This window comes from Filicampus tigris, chromosome 4, assembly GCF_054856515.1.
Source record: "Filicampus tigris isolate MCC_2025a chromosome 4, RoL_Ftig_1.0, whole genome shotgun sequence".
Taxonomy (NCBI): domain Eukaryota; kingdom Metazoa; phylum Chordata; class Actinopteri; order Syngnathiformes; family Syngnathidae; genus Filicampus; species Filicampus tigris.
This window is the reverse complement of record NC_141220.1, coordinates 10,845,839-10,872,800: the sequence shown is the minus strand read 5'-3', so window position 1 is coordinate 10,872,800 and position 26,962 is coordinate 10,845,839. Positions and strand designations below refer to the sequence as shown.

At 39.7% G+C, this 26,962-nt stretch overlaps 1 protein-coding gene across 4 annotated transcripts in view; it reads right to left on the bottom strand.

The window, feature by feature from the left end:
- Window positions 1-26,962, bottom strand: part of mob2a (MOB kinase activator 2a) — a 68,237-nt gene that overhangs the window by 1,916 nt on the left and 39,359 nt on the right. For 3 of the 4 annotated variants that reach the window (XM_086027136.1, XM_086027135.1, XM_086027134.1), the window contains 3 exons: window positions 9,899-10,059; window positions 6,668-6,761; window positions 2,105-2,229 (listed from right to left, as the gene is read on the bottom strand). In XM_086027136.1, the coding sequence (XP_085883262.1) occupies window positions 2,105-2,229; window positions 6,668-6,761; window positions 9,899-10,059 (380 nt within the window). Of the gene's footprint in view, window positions 1-2,104; window positions 2,230-6,667; window positions 6,762-9,898; window positions 10,060-18,447; window positions 18,623-26,962 lie in introns of those variants that run through there. The other variant, XM_086027133.1, reaches the window with a different exon arrangement.

The following is a 26,962-nucleotide window of genomic DNA, read 5'->3' as shown; positions in this document are numbered from 1 at the left end:
GCTTTGTTTGAGTGGCTGAACACAAAAGAGGCAGCAGGGGGCAGCAGCAGCACATTTGGTGGTGCATGACAGCGGCGTTTCCCAAACTTTGAGGCACTGCACGCTACCAAAGAAAAATTTCAAATGTATACAGCCAATTACTGAAATAATGACGACTTCCCCGTGAGTTGACCAACTCTGTGTGAACTCTGAGCCTGTTTAGTTCAACACAAAGCTGATATAATTGAAGAAAGACACACAGACACCTTGAACAGCTCTGTCTTTTTGTTTTGTTCATTTTTTTTAAATGCCAGTCATGCTGACAGGTGGATAAAACTGGTCAATTTTGGCGTTACACATTGCTCGATAGATGGATGACCAAAGACATTCTTTTTCATAAATAAATAACACTGGTCAACACATTTTTACTATTCTTTTAAATTATAGATGCAACTAAAATGCAACTACATTTTTCTAGATCGGTTTTAGGCGCAATTCCCAATTTGCCCTTGGTTTTTCTCTAGCACATCAGGTTTTCATAATAAGATTGTTAACATAATAACGATGACATATGGAATATAGTAATACATTTAGAAATGAGGGATGTAACGATTCACTCAAGCTCCGATTCGATTTTCAATTTTCAGTTCCAGATTTCGATCTGGAAATCTTTTTTTTTTTTAAACAAAATGAATGACTAATTTTATAACCAAAAGATGTTTTTATTTTAACATTAATATAATAATAAATAATAATAAAAACTTGAAGATTAACAAATAATTCTGACAGCATAACCTACCTGTATATTATTGTCCTGTTATCAGTGCTTTGTTAAGTGCAAGAGCTAAACATGAAAATAAATGAAAATAAAATAAATAGATTTGACTGTTATCATGACCATATTTTTTGGACCATAAGGCGCACTTAAAATCCTTCAATTTTCTCAAAAATCAACAGTTCGCCTTGTAATGTGGTGCACTTAATGTATATCAAAGTCAGCTTTTCAGTTTGTTGTCTTTAACTCCTTCCTATTACATTTGCGTTGTCATTCTCATTTGCATCTAATCGCTAGCAGGCGCCTGTTTTCATCGTCCGGACTAGGACTATTTCCTGCTTCTGCGTCTTAGAATCTTGGGAAATGTAGTCCTACCAGCCCAATGCTGCGGTCGCCGGTACACCCCCAAGCGTTTCTAGACGCATATTTACAAGGTTACAATGTGGGACCGGACCGGCGCAAGGTAAACAACATAATCAGCTTCAAAGAGCTGCTGAGACCAAGCAAAAAATGTGAGATAATGGTGAGTGCATTGACCTATTTACAGCTCTTGAACTGTCAACCATAATAGCATTTAGCATTAGTCAAAGTAATAATACAACCACCGGTCACCAGATTGAGCTATGTTCAAACTTTTTTTTCGTCTGTTGGAGGAGCCCTTTCTCCGCCAGAACCAACCCTGTGTAATTACACGGTGAACAGAAGCGCGCAAGACGCTACCCGATGTTTTCAGCCGGTCTGAACCTAGCATAATAGCGCTAAATCTATCAAATAATCATACGGTCCAGTTTAAATAAACTATTCCACATACAATGCTTCACAAAAAATAATGTGCCTTGGTGCGTCTGATGATTAAAACAAAACAAAACAAAAGAAGACCAGTTCATTGATATTGCGCCTAATAATACGATGTGCCCAATGGTCCGTAAAATACAGTACAAATCCTTCTGTGATCAAAATTTCAATATTGATTTTTTTATTTTTTACATCGATGCATATTTTAAGTATTTTAAAATCGATTTTCGATGAATCGTTGCATTCCTATTAGAAATATTTATGAATTAAGGGTTAGATTCAGCAAAAGGTGGAATTTCTTTCTGAAACATAGCTAAAATTTACAATGCATGGTACTACAATCCGTATGGCGCAAGCTTTTACAAGTCAAACTTAAAAACAAAAAATGAAGATATCTCAAAAATCTGATGTGCAAGAAAAAAATAAAGAAAAAGATATTTTTTAAATCAGGATCAAAAATACATTTCGGTACATACAAAGCCATCTCTGATTAAAATTTGCTGTTGTGTCCAATGGGCTGCATTACCTCACTTGAGAAGGGGGAGGGATACTTACCATATTTCGTTGGAAAGACTTCCTCATCTGTGACCAGTTTCTGACAAAGACTCATGACAAGGTCAACATATTGTGGCGCAGTGCACTTTGTCTTCTTCCCCTTCTCGTCCTGCCAGTAGTATATTCTGGAGAACAGACACAAGAATGAATCATGTAAATGTTTTCTTAAGAATGTTTGAGGAAGAAGCAGCCGCGACACACAAACATATCTTGCGACACACACTCAAGTGTTTCACCCAAAACTCTAGGAGAAACAATAGGTGAGTGATCTTCGGAGATATCCATCCACTGCACTATATGACCTCATGTGGGGAAAAACCCCATACACTAGTTAGGTAGCACTTTGAGGATTATTTAAAATGCTGTTAGATGGCCACAATAGTTGACAGGAACTCAATCTTACAGAAACTTCATAACAGAGCACATTCATACATACTGTGACGACAAACAGGGGTCATCGGTTCCCATCCTACAGTGGTGACGCAACTCAAATTTGGACATGAGACAAAACACACATTAACCTATGCTAACGCACTATTCAGGCCATCATTGACTACTTCTATAATAAAACTCATAGGCCATAAATATAAAATAATCAAACAGAAACCAATAATTACGCGAGGTCTAATTCCCATCTTGCTGCACAAAAAGTCCTGCAGTTTATTGAGTGCCGTTTGTAACCTTGAAACATTTTATGTCCAAGGGCTTATTTAGACCTATTTAACCCTAGAACACGGACGTTAAAATTAGTTACACGATCACTAACGTTGGGTACATTATGTAAAAGTACAACACTGTATGCCAAATTGGAAGTTGTCTTCTTTAATTTCACAATACAAAATATCCCATAAAAAAATTGATCTGGGTGAAAATCACCCGACGTTAGTGTCCTAGGGTTAAAGATTTATTTGTCTCATGAACCAATTTCACTGATGTCTTAAGGGTTACAGTAGAAGCTCAAGGGAACCTATGCCTCTAAATCAGAGGTGGGCAAAATATGGCCCGTGGGCTACATGCAGCCGGTTCCAGTCTCCAATTCGGCCCACCGAGCATTTACATTACTACAAGTCCTGTAATGTTTCATGGATTTATTTAGCATTCCACCAACACTGGTTGATTAATATGTTATTTGTAATTTTATTTCATAATTTACAACTAAATATTGCCATGCAATTGGCTGGCAACCAATTCAGGGTGTCCCCCTGCCTACTGCCCTGAAGACAGCTGGGATAGGCTCCAGCACGCCCGCGACCCTTGTGAGGAGAAGCGGTGTAGATAATGGATGGATGGAACTAAACACTTGAATAATTGCTAATAATACATTTCAAAATATTCATAAAATTGTTTTTTTAAACCATTATTTGGATTTCATTAAATATTAGTTTACTTATAATTAGATTGATTTAGCATGATTGAGCATTACTTTTTGTTTTTTTTTACATCTTCCAAAACACATTGTAATCCCACCCTAACCCACATCTAGGAAAGACTTCACCAATCTGCCCATTTTCAAAATTACATGCGGCCTTTGAGCACTAAAGTTGACCTCTGCCGTAAAGTCACAAAGTCAGGTGTTGAGCATGATGAACATTGTGCAAGACCTCGTGTTCAGTGAGCATCAATGGATTTACTGGGTAGGTTCTGCTTTTCTTTGTTTGTTTGTGAGACCTATTCCTCAAAAAAGGTGCATCGTCAACAAAGGGTGAGAAGAGTTGAAGAATGCGAGTAATTGTGCAGCATTCACACCTTAGCTTGACAGTGGTTAACCTGTGTTTACACTTTATAACAATGGTAAAACGTTCCGAAGAAAAATGACGATGCAGACGGTTTGACCCTGGAGCAGGTAGTCGCCATTGTTCTATACATCAGAATAAAAGTGTGACTTTTCTTGGAAACAACAGAGCTGAACTCAAATATGCACATCAAATTAATTAATGTACCGTTCAACACATTGTCCTCTGTCTACACACAAAATAGTTTCAATGACACTTAAATGGCTGTGCTACCGTCATAGCTTATGGCAACATTTTCTTCCCAAATAGCAGTGAGCTGTTTTGGGGCAGGGGAACTGGCAGTGCTGTGACTGCAGCCAGAAAAGACAAGGCTGGGTGGGTCACTTTTACGTGATGAAAAGGGTGGAATGTGGCAAATGCATGGTGTCAACACTCACAAATTGTGTTTTGCTCCTCTAGTAAGCAGCCACATGGAGAAGAAACAAAAAATGATGAATGTCCCCTATTGTTTTTTGAATTCTTTTTTTTTTAAAAACAAAAAATGATGAATGTCCCCTATTGTTTTTTGAATTTTTTTTTTTTAAGTCTTTGGCAGTTTTCAATGCGTCACACATTTATAGTGTCACACTATTTACACAGTTGTCACAGCAATGCCAGACCCACTTTTTCACCCTGCTGTGGAAACCAATGCAAGATCCACGTTGCTCTATCTCCATAAAGGCCTAGATACACGTTGGAAGTCGGGAAGCGTCGTGGCGTCTGATTGATGTAGCGACCACTGTCGTAGCGGCAGAGCCCGTCAGGAAGCGTCTGGTGGGCGTTTCAGCATGTTGAATCGGCGTCGTGAGTCGTGACATTTGGTCACTCTGATTGGCTGTTAGCTAGCAAACGGGAAGTGACAAATGCGGATAAACAGCGAGCACGCCTTTGCTGCCTTAATCTTCTTACAAGTACAAGAGCGAGGGTTGACAGTGTAAGTATTTCACGATACTGTGTCAAGAACGTGAGGGTTTACTTCGCGTGGTAGTTCATCGTAAGTGAAAAACATAGCTGAATGCATTATTTACGTTTTTATAATCCGCCCCAGGCCAATAGCTTTCCGGTTGGGTTTTTCTAACCAGGAGGAATGGTGACTACCGCCGCCGATGGTAAGGAAGGGTATTACATCTCACGCATGTGCAGAAGGTACTTTAATGGTCAGTGTCGCTGTCTGTTGTTGCGGTGTATTTTTCCAGCGTGACGTGCCGACAGCCGGCCAAACGTCTGTCACAGTTGGCCAACGTCGGATTGGTCTATCTAGACCTAAAAACATACTTGCACATGTACCTCCCTCGTCATAGGGTCACTGCACATTTGTCAGAGTGTGGAGAGCAGTGGCTAAGCAGTGGCTTAAAGGTGACAGCAGCAGCAAAAAGACTGTTGACTGAGAGGTCAAATCATGACAAGCTCATCTTTCACAATGAATGTGTCACGTGTGTACTACGCCTCAACAGTCGGGTTGTTAGTCGTTGCATGTGCCATGCGTGTATAGGCGCGCAAGTGCGTACATTTGCGTACGGGTAATCTGGTTTTTCCAGCGTGCAGAATACACAGGATGAACAAAGGACTGCTCCTTAAAACAAGGGCACACACATTAAGTCTGTACCCCACCCTGACAGGGTAAACTCGTTGGATAAATGATTATAATTAGCCACCTTCCCATTCTTACATGGGGCAAACTGTCTTCCTGAGCACAATGACCTTAGAAAGGAACCAACGGCTACACAGGTATTATCAACTGTTTAACGGCAAACACATTTCTTCCTTGGTGGGAATTCTATGCTCTTGAAAATTTGGTGCTACAACCTATGAAAAAAAAAAAGAAATATAGGCCACTTTAAGAACAAATGAATATGGGTAATTTATTCATGTATTTTGTGTCTTTTGTTTTTGTACAGCACTATTAGACATCTGTGCACCTTCTGTGACAGCGGTTTTATAATGGCGGAGGAAGAGAAGATGGTGGTGGTCACTCTAGTCAGTTCTTTCTAACACAGGGAGGGCAAAGCAGAATGAAGACACAGGAGTGCCATACTTGCCGTGTGCAGCTCTTAGCTAAAGAGCAGGCCGACTTAAATGCAACTGATGCCTCATGCTGCTCATTCCAAGATGGACAGTTGAGCAGCCTTGAGCTCCCTTGTGATACTTAAAAATGGCACAGTGGCTAAAAAAGAGGAAGTCAAGTCAAGTCCAAATAAAACTATTCTATCCGGCCCCACTAGTCTAAACACGGCATTCTGATCAATATTGTGTTTATGGAATTTGAGTTCAGCAGAAAAATCCACCTGGGTTTAGCCATCTGAGGGGGCGGACTTTTTGCCTTGTACTGCAACTTGCCGTCGAGTGAAAAGGACCTCACAGTGCCCAAGGACTCAACTTGCGCACGTCACATGACCAAACCCAGAAAACAAGTGAGCTGTGTTTCGATGAGTGGGGCCGCATAGAACATATTATTTGACGTCCCCTTTAAAGCGGCGCCGAAGCAGATAAAAGTGGGACCTAATAAAATATTCTCTTAAAAGTCCCACAATTTCAAAACCCAGCAAAATATGACTCAAAAATAAAACAAAAACCTTTTGCGTGATCACGTGACATGATGAAAAGAGTGTTTTTAGATTGTTCTGTTGTTTCGCAATATTAGTGTGCTTGGTTTTATAAGTGTCTGGCTGTTAACAATGTAACACTGTGTTTATGATTCAGACATTATTATAATTTCAATAGCAAAAAAAAAAAAAAAAAAAACCCCGTCATGATTGACCAACTCAGGCTAAAAGTGGGGCTCATGACTCACGTGTTGCATGCCGTCATGGCTTGACAGCTGTCTCCAGTGCAGAATTCCGAGATGGTGCTGTACTGCAAGTTGATAAGATTGAAGAATGTAGTTGCTGCAGGAACAAAAACGACAAAAGGAGAGGTCACAAAATGGCAACGTAACACGCCAGCGTATCAGCAAATGATTATGCTCTCTTCATAATGCTCATTGACATCACAACACGGAAGAGGCATGTTTGCTAATGACGCGTCCTCTCGTGGACTGGCAAGCATGTGGCATTGACATCAATGAGTCACAGTCACAAGCAGCACCCTTAAGCAGCAATTAAACCTATCCCCAAACACTTTAGGTTTATTGACGGCTTAGCATTGAAGTTGTCAAAATGGATGCAAGCCAAGAGTTCTCAAAGAAATGACAGAAACATTTTAAGAGGTGTAAAATGTTTTTTTTATTGTGATGGTCCAAATTCTCAGCAGCAGGGAGGCCAAAAGCAGCTTTATGAGGTTGATTTATTTTAATTTCCTACACTCACGTTGCCAGATAAAGAATGTGTTTGCATTTAAACACAACATAGATGATGACTCACAGTACAAGGTAATGCTAGCTTATTAAAGCGGCAACATTTAGCTCACCACAGGTGAGCCTCCCACAGTCAAAGTGTTACTTTCAAAAGCCCACTCATGTCACTCGAGCGTGGGAAAACTTGTCCTCTGGTCTTCATGTGACTCCTGTGCAACGCAACTCATTCTTTTCTTGCCATTGAGATTTGGTTGCCGACATATGGCTATTGAAATTGTGTAATATTGTTCAAGCCCAACCAACATAGTGAGAAATACGAATGTAATAAATGAATATAAATAAATAAATCATTTAGATTTTTTTTTTTTTCATTACTGAGTTTGTTGTTGTTGTTTGGAGATAAAATTAAATATCAATACACTACTTTTTGAACTTTGTGTAGACAGAAAGTTAACATGTGAAAACATGTTTCCCTTCAACTCTCAAGCAGCGCTTTATTGAATACCTGAGAAAAACAGAGTCAGGGAGACGAACAAAATAAAAAGGATAATCAATCAACAGACTGTTTGCGACTGTGTGCTAACACAAATCCAGAAATTATGCTCATAAGGCCTAGTGTAAAATTATGGAAGAAGAAAACGGGTAAACAGGAGTGACAGTAAGTGATGGTGTTTAAAGGAACAGTGTGTTGTGTTGCTGGGAACGGGCTAAATACTGTGCCATGTCTGGATCGTGTTAAAGGTTTGGCTCTGTACTGTAGTTGCTGCACCGCCAGCGGCTTCTGTTGGCTGACATTTTCATTTTCCACCATTTTGCATTTCCAGAAAATCTCCTGTCTTGTTTTTCACCTGGCATCAGTTGGACACCTTTTATAGAAAAAGGTATTGTGGCACTTTGGTATTCGGGTGGACTGAAGCCAACCGCGAATTGTCGCAGATAATTGATCCTCCCTTAAAAGTGACTGTAATTGCCTATATTGATAGTATAAAAATACCACAAACTGTTACCCCCAAACACAATTTCTTCAAAAATTGATGCACCCTTAAAAAACACAGTATGTTAAAGAGCTTAGAGCTAAGCACAGCGTACATAAGTACATGCAAGTCAACAATTAGCGATGAGCAGGAGTTACATCGATGGCGCTGATGCTTCTGGGGCAGCCTGTGGTATTGTGAAATTCCGTTCGTTGCCTTGTAGCCTGTGGTTGGGTAGAATGGCTAGTGCTTCAGTGTTTACTGACTCAAAACTGCTGAATCCATGTAGTGACAGCGGCAACACAAACTAGTGCTTATACGCAGGTTCAGCGAGGTGCCGCTGAGCTGTTATTAAGGATTCCACTAGATTCGATGCCGTGTTTAGCCGTAGTTTGGCAAAACTATTGTGAGCCAAAGCAGCTGCAGCAAGCAGCTATTTACTGTATCCTCTCCATCGACTGTCCATCACAAATCTAACACAGCTGCCCTTACAGTTGAGATTTGATGAGCGACTCAGGGACTGGGAGCAGAACGAGTGAGCGTACACAGTAAATTTAGTTTTTTCGTTTTATTCTAAAAAAAAAAAAAAAAAACCCCCCCAAAAAAAAAAAACTAGGGGTGTCCTGATATAACTATTTCACCTGCAATACGATACCGATATCGCGGCCTGTAGTACCGTCCGATAATGATATTGTCCTATACGCTCAGCAGGTATGCTACATGCTTTAATCTATTTTTTAGTATGGATTGTTAGAAGTGACTTTATGAAGTTATACTATTAAAACAAATTACCATAGTCAGCAATGTTAGTTATGAGAAAATATGACCCATTTATTCCAAACGTTCGTTCATACATAAATTCAACTTCAAATAAGATAATGTACTGCACTTCACTAAAATAAATACAAAATAAATTACAGCAGGGCCCTTGACTGTTTTTGTACTGGTTGTAAATTGGCTAGGCCAGGACCTGATTTCCACGGAAAACAAAACACTTGGGAGCTGCAAATACTTTTTGACATCTGAAATGAAGATCATATATATATATAGTAGGGCTGTCAAATGATTAAAAATGTTAATCGAGTTAATCACAGCTTAAAAAAATAATTGATCGTAATTAATCGCAATTCGAACTATCTCCAAAATATGCCATATTTTTCTGTAAATTGTTGGAATGGAAAGATAAAAGACAAGACAGATGTGTACATTCAACATACTGTTCATATGTAATGTATTTTTTTTTATTAAAACAACATCAATCATGATTATTTTGGTAATAATTGAAATCACGATTATTCTACAAAACAAGAAAATGTTTAAACGTAAAAAATATAAAGACAAATAAATGGAAGTAAGTTCCTTTTGGACCAAACGACATTTATAAAATTTGTTATTATACAATTTTAAAAAAGGTGAAAATGTATAAATTCAAGTATGATTTCCTTCTGTAAACAAACAGTGCATTGGATATAAATGAATATTCTTTTTTTTTTTTTTTTACAATGATGGTATTATCATGGTAATTTTGTAATCATGGAGTGTAATAATTGTAACTGTAATTGAATTTTGATTAATTGCATAGCCCTATCTTTGTCCCAATTAATTGTCCCAATTGTCTTTTTTTTCCCCCTGAAACCAAGGAGTCTCATTCAACATGTATTCCATAAAGTCATTTTAAGAAGTGTGTCTGAATACTTGTCCATGTAAATGCCCTGTGTAATTAAATGGTATTCAAACATCAACCACTATCACTTACTGTTGCTGGCTAGCCATTCGTGGAGGTCTATCTCTCGGGGCAGAACCACCAGCTCTTTCAGGTCAAAATCCACCACTCGGATCTTTGTGAACTCCGGCTCTAGGTATTGCTTCTTCTCTTCCGCTGGAGGCTTTTTTCCATTTGGTTTTGTCTTTGACTTCCTGTCAAAGAGAAGAAGAAGGTCAAAATGTTGCACTTTCATGCAGGTATGCAATCTCACACTGTGAAATATGGCAAGTAAATTAATCTTTTGGTGGTTTCTAGACTCCAATAACATTTCCAGGAATGCAAAAAAAAAATGTTGAAAGATTACCGTATCCAAGAGGATTGTCAAGAATTCACATCAAATCAAAGTGTATTTATATAGCACTTTTTCAGGCATCACATGCAACATGCAAGTGCAAAGTATTTGATAGAATGTGACATCCGCCTAAGTTAATTGGAAAATGCAATGTCAATGGGGGAAAAAAAGACTCCTGAGTTCAGACTAAGAAAATTAGCAGGAATCTACACTCTCTTTTGAATTAGTTTTGGCAGTTGACAGAAAGATCATTCCAAGGTTCAAAGTGAGGGATGACATTTTGCAACAGTGGATTCACATCCCGACATGGACAAAGAGCCCTGTGTGTACGTACATGACCTTTCACTCTGACCTCTAACCTAATGTCACTTCTGAAGCCGTAGACGGCCATCCCCATTGCCTTGTACTTCCATTGCTAGTTTTACCACAGGTATGTCACATCACACTTGGTGGGCTACAACATACCCTGGCCGTACTTCTACTCTGCAGCAGTGCAGACAGTGTAATCTGGGGGCAAAGGTTAAAAGACTTGATGCGTGAGTGTGACAAACAAACAGAAGCAGACTGGAAATGTGGACACTTAATTAGGGCCACCTGCAAACTTAAATGCGATCCAGTGCAAGAACTGTAAGAAAAACTCTTGCTTTTACAGATAATAATACTGGGTTGTGACTGACATCAGAGGTGTGCAACATGGACAGAATTTTATATTCCGATTAACGGTAGATATTCCGATATAGAATTTTTCCTTAAAATCATGTAAAATTAATGGCAATATTAATGACCTTTTTAATATTTGATGATAAATTATAAATAAAATATAGAAACAAAAAAATGAATAAATATAATGAAATGAAAACAAAATACTAATATCCATTTGCCAAATAAATGCCTTTCAAAGTCCAAGTCAAGTCAACTCCTTTTCAAAGAAAGTGGAAATAATTAAAACAAATACAACAGTGCTTCAACTAACATTTAGAAATACTAGAATTGCCACCGATCTGATCAGCTGTATCGGACCGACCAATAGTTTGCACATTTTGTGATTGGCCGTAGTGTCGTAATTCCCCAATCCAAACAATGATGTCATTATCATTAATACATGCTCGAATTGAGACATTGCAGTCGCAGTGTTTCCTACATACACATCAATCTGTGGCAGGCTGGCACAAATTTCGGCCACTAGCATGATATCTCTTGGCAAAAAGTAGTTTACTGCTCCTCAACTGAAAGGGACGCCCTTCTTTCCATCCCGGTAATCACAACATGTCTACAAGAGAATACATGCACTGCTTCAAGCCTTTTAATCGCTCAATTTTTTGGATTCCTCTTCTACATATTGTTCTTCTATAAATAATGCAAAGGACATAAATATCACTTTTCTGTGAAAACATAACTTCTTGCTATTTGGGTAATAATATATCATTAGAGATCAATGTGTACTTTGGACAGCTGCCAATTAGGGATTTACATTTTCTATTTCTGCCCTGGCCTCCCCTCAGTTTTTTCTTTTTTAATGATGGTCTTTCTCCCTCCTCACCTGTCAAAACAGCCCATTGTCCAAGCAATGACTTGGGCCTCATTCCTGCCCTCTCTTTTCATCTTTGCCTGCCCTTTGCCTTCATCTCATGGCCACTAAATTGACATTACAATCTCACTCTTTCACTTCTGATCTCACTCACCTTGCTTTAAATAATAGCCAATACCTCTCTAGAGGACACACTCCTACCTTTTGTCTATTCCTGCTTCCATTCTATAGCTAAATATACAAAGTAGGAGAAACCTACTCAGTACTACCAACAGATACAGAGGACTTTGTGGCTTTGGGGTTCATGTTTCATCACGTGAAAGTGCTTAAGCAGAGCAAAGCGCTTCATCTCCGGATGCCATCAGTGCGACAACATAAAGTCCCTGCGAATAAGTTCCTCAGAAATCTTCGGCTCCTGAGAAAGGTTCAAGTTTGTTCGCTTTAGTAGCCGTCCACTCTTTTCCTTTAGAAAACATTATGCTCACCAAGCTATTTCCTGCCTTATTTCATCATTTTCCACACAAACACCTCCTCCCCGTCTAGCAAGCATTTGTGTGGCAAGGGGAGGTGAATTTCTGGAGCTGTTAACGTTTATTTTAGGATAAATAAAACCTCCTCAATGCCAGAATTCCTCCCCTCATATGTGCATGTCTGCCCTCGCTACACACACAGCACGCCTGTTCTTGGTAAGGCAAGTCTTTGCCATAAAAGGCAGCAGATGCCCATTTCGTCTCACCAGATCAGGGCAGCCCACAAGACCGAGACCAGAACTCTTCACATGGGGAACGGACAGCCACAGCCTGTCTGCCACCAAAAGGGACCAGTCAATCCCACAAGTCAAGAAAACCTGGTTTGACCTGTATGGAAATGCATCAGAGCCATGGAAAGATCCCAGTCGCAAACTTGATGCTGTCTAATTTATACAGAAAAGGTGGAGAAGAGGGAGCAGGCAGTGGGCATGCTGGTGTTTATAGGCAATAAGGAAATAAGGGTTTGTATAGTCGGGTGACATGCAGGTCATTGCACACAGAGCAATAGAACGAGTGACCTGGCAGCTGTTCAATTGCATCTGTTAGCCACTATCTTGCCCCCTTTCACTTTCACCAGCAGCAGCACGATCGCCCCCCCCCCCACCCACCAGCCTTCTTTATTGACTATATGCTGCCAAAACTGCCCAATTTACAGAATGTTTGTAAGTTGAAAAGGGAAAATCTAATTGGTGGATTAGATTGATTGAAAACTGTAATATGTTTTCCAGTTCACTAGTTGGCGATAGCACGTTGTGACGAAACGCTACCGATGCGCAGAAACTGCTTGTTCTTTGTATGGATACGTATGTGTGGTGCAAATTAAGATTTTGGTAATACAACTCAGCTGGACACATCAGCAGTGCAGAGAATAAATGTACACTTGTACACTGGAGATTCATTAGAAGCTCAAATTGACTGCACCGCTGTGTTCTTTCATTACAGTTGCAACTTGTTTTTAAAGATGACAATTTTCAACTACCTACCAATGGTAAAGCTATTTTTTTTTTAAATTATACTTGAGACAAGATTTTAAATGCGGGCATTTTCTGGATTCAAAATTGTATTATAAACAAAACCCCTAATCTGCTCAGTTAAAAACAGGCTCACAGGATCATGCGAGAGAGAACAGACAACCCTTAGGTACAACATCATTGGCCCGATTACACTAAAAAGCAGATCTCAAATAAATCGCTAGATTTGAATGTGCTGACTGTGTCAAGCAAATACACACCTGTGCTTTCAAGTACACGCGCTGAAACAAGCAAAGCCTTATTGCTTCAGTAATTCCTGCCCTACACCCCCCCACTTTTCACAAGCAACCCAGCCGGTCACAACAGCTGTGTTCTGCACATTATGAGCTGCATCACAAGAGACCTTGAGAATTGTCCACAACAACAGAGTCCTGAGGAGTCTTAATGGGTTTCAATGCGCAAACACCCAACAAATGTGCATACAAACTATGTGCAAATGTATACTATGTGGGCAATGTTAAAGGGACACCTGGCTCAACTGAAACTACAAAAAAATATATATATGGAGCTGTTAGCCACCTTTGCTACAACAGCCCATGTGTATGGTGCTGTGTACACCACAAGCCTAATTAAGAGAACCCAGTTCCAATTAGGGGTGGGCGATATGACAATATTAGATAGTTAAGCGGTTTAACATGTTCACGATCTCTTAAAGCCGAAAGATCGTTTGATCGTCTACATGGCACATTCTAAACAGTTTAGCTCTATGGCGGCGCAAAGCCGCTGACGCGTATACGCGACCAACCAATCACAGCACGCACAGTGCACCGGTACGTGACACTCCCCGCCTCCCCGTTTGTCTAGCGGGGAACTATAGCGGAAAGTCACCACGAAGCAGAGTTGGTTCCGAAAAGAAACTCCACATCCACAGTGTCGATTTGGTTTGGCTTTTCCTCGGAGGAGAAAGTGCAAACCAGTTATTTGCAAAGTTTGCAGGGACTCGGTACGGACGTCAGCGCCGACAGCCAAAGCAAACGGAGATCAGACGCATGGTAGCCAGTGGTAGCTGCTAGCTCCAAGCTAACGCAACCCGCAGTCAAATCTTGAGATCAAATCTTTTCTGAGACATGCACAACAAGGTATAAATCGGTTTGATGTTGCTGATAAATTGCTGTTTCTTTGAACTTAATTAACTTGAATACTATGGGCTTTGGTGAGCTTTTACATGTTACTAATACTAATAAACATGACAAAAGCTACGGCTGTACAATATCGACTCAAATTGTAATCCTACGGAATCGAACTGCATCAAATCATCCCACTTGAAAATGTATTGTATCGTACCCCAGTACCAAGAGAAGTATCCAATCGTCTTTTACTGGAGAGATGCACACCCCTCGAGATATGTATATTAACACATCAACAACTGACCATGACTCGGTTGCTGTATATACTGGTTTGTTGCTATTAATAATGCTACAGTAACATTCAAGGGGACAGTGACTCAAACCTATGTGACCTTATCTTAAAGCTGTCTTTCAACTGGCTTTGTCATTGCAAAAATAATAAACCAATCAAATATTTGCAGTTTGTTGCTTCTTCATCTCTGTGGGCTTCACAGAGTTTGTTTTCATGTTTTATCACTCTTAATAGGACATCAAACATGTATTTGCTATTAGGAGCGAATGGACTTTTTCATGAAAGGAGAGCAGTGTCTGTCAGGAGGATCCGTTGACTCCAAGCCAGGTTCCTAGATCTATTTCAGGACCCAAATTGAACAGACAAAACTGTTCTCTTGCCTGAAACAACCACCGAGCATTGAGGGCAGCTTGGTCTCTGCAAAGCAAAACCACAGCAGCCATTACAAGGCTAAAAAGGGCCCAAGCGAGCACCTTCAACAATTGTGTAAGGCTCTGTTGGCCTGTCAAAGCTTCTGCCAAAGTTCCTGTGAAGATCACAAGCATCTTTTTCAAAATGACCTCATCAGTTTTTAGTTCTGTGGGGACGAGATAAGCAGCAAGAGCAAACATAGAAAGCACAGCTGCCACCACTTAATCAGGAGCATCGCTGGGGGCATCAGCAGCACTGTAAATCAGTACATGAGAATTGTAGCCAGGAAACCGGCCTAAATGTGCACACACGGTTCCAATTCAACAACTTCTACTGTCCCAGCACCACTCTGCCAAACGCCTCTTTCCCTTGTCATCCTGTGCTAAATCCCATTCAGTAGCTCATGGGCCTGCGGAGTATGCAAGGGCCCCCTGCTATTACTATAATGGAGTCTCATCAACATCACAACACCAACGTGTGATAAGGAAAGGGGGTTGGGGGTGGTCGGGGGGTGGGGCGAATGCTGTAAGAAAAGATTGAAATTGTTGTTCCGCGCCTGGCACAAAGAAGTTACTTGGAGGAAGTTTAGCTCAAACACTGATGATGACATCTGTCAAATGTAAACTCTAAGCCATGAGGGTTACCAGCAAAACAAAAATGCTTTAGGAGTTCCCATTGCTTTTTTTGTTCATTAAGCATTTGTTAAAAAAGAAAAAAAATACACAAAGGAGGAAATGGGTTAACAGAGGAGCTGTAAACAGCTCCATAGCAGACCGAGATCCTCATAAAATCCCAAACTATGCAACCTTGTAAACTGTGATTAAGTGTTTTAGTCTGGTGTTCTCTGGAGATGGAATATCATTTAACAAATCCTGAAGAACCACAAATCAGCAATTTAATCCTGGTGTGAACTCCTGAATGCTTGACAACCTTTAAAAATGATTACTATGGCTAGGTTCACACTGCAAGTCTTAATGCTCAAAAAAAAAACATTTGGGTGTAAATTATAGTGTAACATTATAAATGCGACCTCGGTCTTGTCTGCTGTATGAATAGATGCGTCGCCAAAGTGACCCGCATGTGCAGAAGAAGAGACAACGTCACCCATGAGTCATGACGTATTGTTTACGGAAGTAAATGTGGTCTAGCGTGTCCCGGGGCATTTATACAGTGAAGCAATTAGGTAGGAAGTAGAAATAAATACAGTGTTTGGTGGAAATTACGATGCTCATCTCATTTCATGGAGACATCACTAATGATGACGTCACGTCATAACCGTGCGTAAAAAAATGAATCGATCTCAACCGTGGCTGAATTACTACTATCACCATGAATGTCCACTTAAAGCTTCATGTTTCAAGTGCGATTAAATTTAAGTAAAATATAAAGTCAATACTGTTACTCAAAACACCTTTGTAAAAATTCGATCCCCCGACACTTGACTTCAATGTCGGATATACAGGAAGTCCTCAATTTACGAACGAGTTCCGTTCCTACACCTACACATGTGCGCATATTCGGGTTGGAAAGGGAGTAACGAAGCATGATATTCAGAATTTAAAAAAACTGAATAAGGCATATTTGGGTTTTTGCACGCGTTTACATGGGTTTTCAAAAAAAAAAAAACTGCCAATATTCAGGTTTTAAAGGGTTTATTGGCTGCATGAAAACAGTCATTCATGTTTGCATCTAAAAGCTAGCAAGCGTCTGTTTTCGTCAAACCAGAATTTGAACTACTTCCCGCTTTCGTGCCCAAGAATCATGGGAAATGTAGTCCCATCACACCGGTTAGATCCAACCTGGGACCTGACTGGCACGAGGTAAACGACACAGCAAGCTTCCAATAACTGCCGGGACGGAGCAAAAAAGGTATAATCGAGAGTGCATCAACTTGCTTACAGCTGTTGAACTGTCAACCAAGATGGCATTAGCTAAAGGCAAATAATAACACAACCACCGGTCACCAGATTGACTTGCGATGTTCAAATGTTTTTTCCCGTCTGTCGGAGGATCCTTTCCTCCACCCGAAGCAACCCCTGTGTGATTGCATGGCGAACAAAAGCAAGACACGCGGCGCCACTGGATTTTTTCGACTGGTCTGAACCTAGCATGGTAAGAGCAAATCTACTGTGTCAAATAAACATACAGTATAATTAGAATAAACTTTCATACAATGCTTTACAAAAATAATGTGCCTTTTAATCTGATGCGTCTTATGTATGATTTTATTCATGCATTTTATTTAAATAGACCTCTTCATTGATATTGCACCTATTAATTCGGTGCACGTAATGGTCCGTAATATATGGTACGTGCAACAATGAATGTATCTATGCACATTAAAGCCCTATTGCCCCACATTATTTAAAATCGGTTCGAAGCTCTAAAAAAGACATGGAATCTTCCATTGTAGTTCACAGTCAACAGGTTTAGAGGTATGTGGCCTTTGTCTGCTGCTTGTCCCAGGGCTTAAAAAGGTAGGAGTAAATTTGACCAAATAATTAACAAGGCAAGCTGTCCCATTAAGGAGCCCATTCATTCTGATTGTACACCTTCACGTGTCACACAACCAGGCTTAAAACACACGAGTAAACTGTGTTATGAGTCGGTATTTGCTTTACAGTATTTACAGAGATTAATAGGAGTAGTTCATCATTTGTGTCACTTGTATGACATACAAAAACAGATTAGCATGCTAATCTGGGTCATACATTCTTCTTGAGTTTTCTCGGTCTGATTTCAGAGGATGAAATTATGAATCTATCCAACAATTGTCACACATAAAATGTAGGTCAAGTGGAGAAATGTAACTCCTGGTGTGTTACAACACGTTGACAGAAACCGGGATATACTTTCTAATAAATTACCGCCACAGAGAACCGAAAACAACTTTCATGTCCGTTAAGTCAGGTGCATGAGCAGTTTCTAAAGCAGGCGCTACTCAAAGGTAAAAGGTGACTCATTACCTTGCATATTTGTACAAAAATCCAACAACGCCGCTTCCATATTTATTCGTTTCTGATCTAATCGAATGACGCAAAAGGTAATCATTTATAACAAAATGTTTGGGGCATTTGCAAAAATGGCAATATGAGTAGACAATTTCACGTTTCTTGCCCTGTGTTGTCAAAATGAAATTTGTGCAACAAATTGAAGACTACAAGAGCCGAATAAGCAGCTGCTGGATGAGCCGTGGAGTAACGCACTACTACCTGTGTATTTACACACGCCGACGTGAAAATATGGTTTAGCATGCACTGACGTTAACACTAATATTGAGACAACGTTTTGTACCCATACTTGCAAATTCGAAGAAAATACCCCCACGTCGTTAGTTAAGCGCGGAAAACAGCAGATTCTACATGAGACGTAACAACCATGGATTTTACCTTAAAACCTTTCCGACCGCTTGAAGCACCATTTTGCAACTTAGTCCGTTTTTAGAATTTCTCTGGGAGTGCATGTCCGTCTTATCCCCAGAGAAAGAGCAATATTCGCCGACCATGGCTCATACCGGGAAGAAACTGACGGAGAAGCTCACACTACGAGTGTAGAGACAGTGGAGTTCACTGAAACTTTCCAAACCTTTGCGGCAAAGCCCGCCTCCTCGAATGACCTTCATCCAATCACAGAAGAGCAAAATGTTCAGTAGGCGTGCAGTGGTTACATCAAAGCCTGCCCACGTGAACGTTGCTCCTGTTTCAATAACGGCTAGTGTTGTAACAGGTGGTAGTGCAGCAAACCAGAATTACAATCAAATGAATAAAGGTGTCTCTGCATTTAATTCACGAACGTGTTAACATGCACGTGAGACCAAAGGTGTCAAAGTACAAGCCAAATGCAGTCCTACTTGTCACATGAACGCTGCTGCAATGTAGATGAGACCACAAGTGTTTTGTTTGCCACAATTGTTTTGTTTTCACTTCAGCAAATTATATAAACTTAGTGCTTGCAATAAAATATGAGCGCACGTGGTATTGGCTACATGTGCTATGATCGCACATGGTAACTCATAATTCACTTTGCCAGTGACATTCAAGGGGCTAATGTACCACTAAGCTCCTAAAATACCGTAAGACAACCCTGTAGTGAGCGAGGATATAAATAACATGTTTGAAAAAGCAATGTTCATATCAAGCCGTTTCAAATGCGTCACTATTGGTGGTGTGAGAACTAGAGCTAACTAACAAGTATGAGGGAACTATGGTGACATTCCACCTGTTGTTTGTGAAGTTCACCTGCAGACTCACAATGATAGGATGATAGCAGACAGGCGTGTCAAACAAAGCCTGGATGTGAGCAAACGGTGAATTAACATGAATATCTACATCTGTTTATCCATGTTTGGGAATGCTTACCAAATCAATTAAGACTTATTTACAGGTTTCCTTTTGATTTGAAGCCTTTGGGTGACATGAAAACAATTGTTCATAAGTTGCATCCACTGTTACCCAAATGACAAGTTCTAAAAAGGGATGAGAAGAACATAAACCTATTTAATCCTACTCGTTAATGTTGAATTAATTATTAGCTATAATACAGTGGAACTTTTTTACTGACCCGGAACCAACGGATTTAACGTGGACTTCCACCCTCCAAACTACCAACCAATACAATAACTTAATTGAGAAAATACAATTTATATACATACAGTGTTCTGATCAGGGTTTGATATCTCTTGTACTGTTGTGTGCACAAGATGAGAAAATCATTCATAATAGTCTGTGTTTTATTACTGCACTTTATCCTCTTCAAGATTTTGCTTTGAAAGGGAAGTCAACCGAATTTTTTTTTCTACAGTATGTACTATGCAAGCCCACTAGTTGAAACAAGGCATTCTGATTAATATTGCATTTGTGGAATATGAGTTAAGCAGCAAAATCCAAGCATTTTTAGCCATCTCAGGGGGCGGCTTTTTGTCACTTCTGTCGACTGAAAATGACATCAGAGTTGCTCTGGGCTCAGATAAAGACCAATCATGGCTCATCTTAAAAAACAGGTGAGCTGTGATTGGTCGTTGCCTGAGCCCTGATTTTGCTGCTTAATTCATATTCCACAAACAAAATATTAATCAGAATGCTATGTTTTGACTAGTTGTCCTGCATAGAACATATTCTTGGAAAAAATATTTGGGTTGACTTCCACTTTAAAAAGGTAGTATGCAGACACACCTGTACCATGTTAGGTTTAGTTGGCTGCAGGCTAAATGTGGAAGTGCCGACATGAATGGTGTTATAGAACTACAGTTGTTGGACCCCTCTGCAAAGTCATACCCGACATCTGACGTGGATGGAAACTAACGGCCACATTCCATTGTCAGGCAAACACTTTTTTCCTTTTTTCCACGTCACACAATTCCTTTCCTTTCACCAGTCCAGACGAGACATGGCATCACACACTCGTCACCTACTCTAACCAGACCAGATGTTACTGTATATTGCATTATGTGTACCTGCTTCCTCACATGCAGCCTGAAATAGAACGAGCAAGTGTGCTGAAAGAAATGACTGGAAAAGCAGGCCCTGAGTAAACAGTGTAAGTGGCGAGAAAAAATGAAAATGGAATAAAAATGTTAGTTAGAACATTATGAGCTAATATTCGAATTACATAGTAAAGAAAGAGCATAAAGTGACTGACTCGCAATAAAGGGTAAGAAGAACACCTTGTTGTTTAAACAAGGTGTAATAGAAATTTAACAGAAAATGAGCACTGTTTAAACCGACAACAACAACAAAAGCTGTTTATGCAAATGTTGAGATATCACTCTTTTACAACAGATGAAGACACTTAGCTTTATTCTGCCAATTCAATAAATAATGCATGCAAAACACCAAAATAACTGCTCTGCCTGATAGACTACGGTGCAAGGAAAACAGGCTGCAGAGGAAAACAATGTGAGCAATTCAAATCATTATGGCATTGACGTCAAAACACCACAGTTAAGAGGTGTGTATTGAAATGAATACACCATCTTGGAATGTGAACAACTCCAGCAAACGTTTTGCCGATCCAGTGAGACAGGATAGAAACATTGACACATGACACTTAAGCAACTAAAAGACTAAGGATATGGAAAGATTTTTTTTTTTTTTTAAATAAACATCCCCACTACTTTAAATGAGCAGGATACTGGTTTGCCTGCAGCAGTCCATTCTCAGCTAGAAGAGATGACTGGCTGGCTCGACAGGTTAGGCATGAAAGTGGTCAATCCACCAGATGGAAACAAAGACAACATTGGTCCCAGACCATTAGTTGCAACAGCTATGCCTTGGGAGACGATGACATCTCAGCGGCGGCCATCTCTAGCCAATCACAAACATCATGAGCATTTACGAAGACCACCCCTCCACTTGAGGGATGTTTAAACTACATCTGTCAAAATTAAATCGACAACAAATCGATTATCAAATTAATTTACAAATATTTTAATAATTGAGTAATCGTTCAGAGCCAATGTTTAATTCGAAATTGTCCACATCCTTTGATTTCAGCCTCTCAACAGTAATATTGTTCTCTGATTTTGTAGTGCTTCATGGCAGAGTGATTATCTTTTAGTTTTATCAAAATAAAACCGATAACTAACCGATAAATAACTGAATCAATTTCAAAAAGGTTGGTGAATACATCAGTCCTACTCGTGTGATATTGCTTAATTGTTTTTTTGGGGGGGTTTTCGCGAAACAATACCAAATAACAATCAAGAAAAAAAGGTTACATTTTATCCAATTATTTGATGTATCAATTGAATTATCGATAGAAAATATTAGATCGTGACAGCCCTAAACTACACTGTAATAAGCGGACAAAAACTGCATACAGTTGAATAGAATATAATGTCACTGCAGACGTACAACAGCCACTCTTACAGGACAGACAACAGTCTACAGGACACTGAATAAGTAATTCCAACTGTAAACTTCTGAGAATGACATTATTCTCCTTTTGCACATCTGTTTGAATTGAGATTATTTTAACAAAGTTGCCAAGTGAAACTTCTCAAAAATGCAAAGAAAAATACTAACTTGTAATAAGTAGTTCAAATTTTATTGAAATGTATGGAGCAGTTATGGTGAAATCCTGCTCAGTAACAACAAACAAACAAGTAAAAATGTTGCTTCTTTGCAACCATAGTAGAAATAAACTTATTTCAGCCCAAGCATGTTACCCCCCTTGGGTCTGCATTCTGGGTGTGTGTAGTGTGTTTAGGCAAGGTCCCGGCAAGGCCAGAGAAAACAGTGAACACTGAAGGTCTTTAGAGCCCCTGGATTTTCTCTGGGCCAGTAGAAAGGTCAACAAGGGCATGAAATAATTTTTGCCAGCAAACGTGGTCAGCAGGACGCTAATACAAAGTACAAAGTTAAAAAAAATAAAATAAAAAAAAAATCAACAGTATTTTCTGTTCATGGTAATCCAAGCAAAAGCACCCAAAGCACCTTCGCGAGACATAAAAATTGTGAATTAAAAAGGCAGGGTACTGTAACGCTAAAATACCTGAGGATCAATGCTGAATGTCACATTTCCCTGTTAACTACCTTCTGTACTGTACTGTACTTCAAAGGGAATACTAAATATTCTTGATCTTTCTATAGCACAGTTTAATTTTGAGGGGATGGTTACAAAGAGCAGTAGAGTCAAACTCTTTGCCTGTTGATGAACTATCATTCAAACACGCTCACACCTCCGCTCCAGGCACCGAACACTAACTGGCGCTGAGCATTAATTAGGCATTACATGGGAACAATGATTGACGCACTAGTTTTCCTTTCACCAAAGCAAAGCAGTACTCCCCACCTTTTAGGCCTCAACGTCTGTTTGTCTTTGCTTGTGCACTGTTTTGTCCCTGGCTTCATTTCTCTGCTCTGCATTCCTGTAGGCAGGGAAGGGCTGCATGCTGAGACATGCCATGGCTCCATGATCATACAGCGTGGCTAAACAAAAGATGAGACGAGGAGTACCCAGCTCCAACAGCAAAATGTCTTATGTACAAGCGATATGGTTTATCGTGTTTGACAGTAGATAGTATAATCGCTAAGGAGGAATTAAAAAAATGACATTCAATTCAAAATAAAAGTATTATTACAATTAGTTTGGATTTTGAGAAATTCATTGGTAGCAATAGAATTCCTGGCTTCAGTCGCACAGCACCACGCCGGACCGTGCAAGCGCTGGTTTTATGACCTAAGAGGGAGATTTAGCAAAATGAGGAGACGGACAAACGTGTGTGCTAAAGTCGATAACTCAGGCATCTCCATGGACCTCGCACAAATTAAACACTATCATATATATCAGCAGGAACACGGCAGTGAAGAGAAGAAATATTATATGTAGAAATGGATGAAAAATGAAACACAGGGAAGGAAAAAAGAAGAGAAAAAGAGGAAATAGCTTCACTCCAGTACACTACTGGACTGAAGAGGAGATAGGAAAGTGAAACATGGAGTAGATCAAATGACAGTAAACGAGTGTCAGGACAGATGGCAGAAGGATGAGGAGAAGTTAGAGAAGTTGCTCAATGTGGAAGTTGTCTCAGCATGCCCTGGACACACACTCATTCTTCCTTTCCACATTCCTTAACCGGGCGAGTCTCAGTGTATCCCACAATTCCCCACCTGGGCAGAGTAACATTTCTCTGTCAAGTTGAACAGATAAACACAGGCTGCCATGTAACAAACATAGTTAGCGGTCAAGTTGGAGGAGAGGTGGTGACCTCTGGAACACAAACTGTCATTCTCTCGCTTCCCAGATGTTTACAGGTGAGTCAGTATATGCTCGGCAGGTCAAAGAAGGGTGATGACGAGTTTTTCTCTCCTGCCAGTGTGCAGCGTGTCAGCAGCAGTGTCAATGCAGTACAGTCACAAAACGGTCACAGATAAGGACAGGAAAAAGCCCAAAAGCAAAGTAAATGGCTGTTTGTCCGTATGTACTGATTTGAGACTAGTCCAGGATGTATCCTGGCCTGTTTCTTGCCCAAAATCAGTTGGGTTCCACACATGAAGACAATCCGGCTGTTTTTCTCCTGCTTTTGCCCCGTCATGACCAAGGGCATCAAATGGCAGACTGTCTTATAATTTTGGCCTATAAAATGAATACAAAACTTTTGTCCGAGGTGTGTTACGAGTGGATTTGTCCCGATAATAGTGCCCAAAACGAGTCAGGGCTGATGATCTTAAATATTAAGCGTGTTCATGTTCATTATTCATGTGTGTACCAGGCCTTGCCCACAACCTAATCGAGAAAAGCAGTAACTGGACTGGCTGGATTTGTGAGATTCTGCCTTTGATTAAAATGAAAAACTATAATCCTGCACTTCATTGTAATGGAAAAGGCTCCCCCGACGAGCTTCCCAGATAATCCCACAAAAATGGGAAAGAAATGTAGATTTTCGTGGGAAGACTCAATGACCTTAGCACTGACACTCACACTACCACACAGAAACCTGAAATATGCTAATCTGTCTCCGTGCCCCAGGTGCTGATAAAGTTCAGAGTGTTTCTGAACCAAAGCAAAACATTGCCTTGAGATTTCACTTCCAGCTGTTTACAGCAAATGGGGCTTGCGTAGCGCCAGGATGTTAGAGTGAGGAACAACCTTGTTCTCGCTTGATACGCAGTCACTGACAAATTAGGTGTGGGGCCAATGCTGTCACCTGCTGTCACAAAATGGGAGTGCACACAGTTCACAGTTTAGTTTGATACGTGACAAACCAGCAAAGCTTGCTTTGAAAGTTAAATGCATGCAAAAACGGGCAGATCAAAAACTCGACATCGTTGCGACGTAGTTTGGAAAACCAGTATTAATACCCACGCAATAAAACCAAATTCACATGACACTGCGTCAGGACAACCAATCGGAGTGGAGAAATGGTTTGCGTCACACTCACTCGGTTTTACTTGCGCTCTCACACACTCTTAAGAAATATATGAAATGGTATTGGTATTTTGCTCCTCATCTCCAGTATGTGGAGCACAAAGGACGCAAATGCACTTTCTACACGACTCCCGTGGTCATTCTTCATACTCACATTAAGGGGAACAGCTACCCAATCGTAGCAAAGCTTATTTACTTGCATAATATCAATGGGAAACACGCCTGTCTCCATCTGACAGATGACTTTCACCAAAGAAAATACCTGGAAAAAGGGTATCCTGGGTTTGTCAACCCAAAGTATCAACAACAACAACAAAAGAAAAGCATTTGAAAAATAAAAATTCACCCACTCATGCCACGGTATTAGGGGTGTAACGGTACGCTAAATCACATTTCGGTTCGGTTCGTTTTTTTGGAAACTTCGGTTCTGTGTATTTTCGGTACAAATAACAGATTTTTTAAAATATTTTTTTTAAATATGTTTATTTTGAAAAGATGACAAATAAATGGTATATTTTTTTGAATTAAATAAATAAAAGCACACCATTCAGGTGATATTCTAAGGAATTACACCAGAATCAAAAATAAACTAACAATAAAAATCTCTTGGTTTTGAAAATTATTAAAACACTGAAATCTTTAAATACTCAGCAGCAACAGCCTATGACACATCTAAGTATGCAAGTTAAAGACAAGTTGTCATTACAGTACATATATACACTTTTTGTGATGAAAAAAAAATACATACAATAACAGTTACAATTATTGCTAACTATATTAAAACCTTTTATGAATGAAAGGAATGAAAAAAAACAGTAACTAAGTCTATGAAATTGTATACACTTTTTAGACACTGGAATCTTTGAATGTTGAACAGCATATTGTAACGAATTGGGTTATCTGTGTTGTGGTCGGATTTGTGTGTTGCTGAGTTGTGGTGTGTCCGAGGTTCATGAATGCATCGTACGGCAAGCGAGTGGAGCAGCGGAGAAAGAGGAGCGCGAGCAGTTGTACTTGGATGAATAAAAACGTGATAATTCAACTACGGCTGTTCCTGGAAGACGCTACAATATGATAAATCTCGCTATTTAAGTTTGACGTTTTTGCTCCCTCGTCTACGTATTAATACACCCACGTGTACCGTTACACCCCTACGTGGTATTAATAATTTTGGCCTTTAACGCATTCGCTGCCATTGATGTATATGAATGAGTGAATGAGTTAAGGACGCTGTGCCTCAATATAGTCCATTTTTCATGAACAAACTCACTTTATGTATTTTTTGCTCAGGAAAATGAAGCTGAGATTCATTTTTAATAATGGCAATATGTTTTAGAGCACTCTGCAAATAACTGATTGCATCATTTACCTCCTATTTTTTCATTGCTAAATAACAATACGCCCCCATGACTTGGTGTGACGTCAGCAAAGAAACTGGAGATTATTAGCACAGTCTAAAACACTTAATGTACATTGCTTATAATGTCCAAAAACTGCAATTAATCGTCACCAAAATTGATGTCCACTTTAACCCATTAAGGCCTGACGCGCCTTTCTAAACGTCTCTCTAAAACCTAAGGTCCTCTTTGGAATCACCCTCGAAAACCTGAAGTTTTCCTGGAAATTCAACACCTAGAAAATAATTATTATCTCAGCCGCTGTAGCAGATAGAAACATAATTTCAAAAGAAATTGAAAACTTAGACATTTGGCTTTCAAACTGGCCCGTTTATTAATTGTTATTATTTCAATCGAAGATGTAAAAATAACAGATTTTTTTATCAGTGCAAGAGAAGCACTGTTTTTAACTTGAAAAAAAAATCGAGTGGTAAATAACATCCTCTATTCTGTTACAAACACATCAATATCATTGTCTACAAACAAATATCTTAACCATATATCACGTTTGACTGGTTCCATTGGTTCAAAGTCCGCAAGCGAATTGTCTTTTTCACTTCGACGGCGTCCGCCATTACTGGGGGACATTATCGACGTCCTCCGAGGAGTCACGACACAGTCACGTGTATATTCCGGTGCA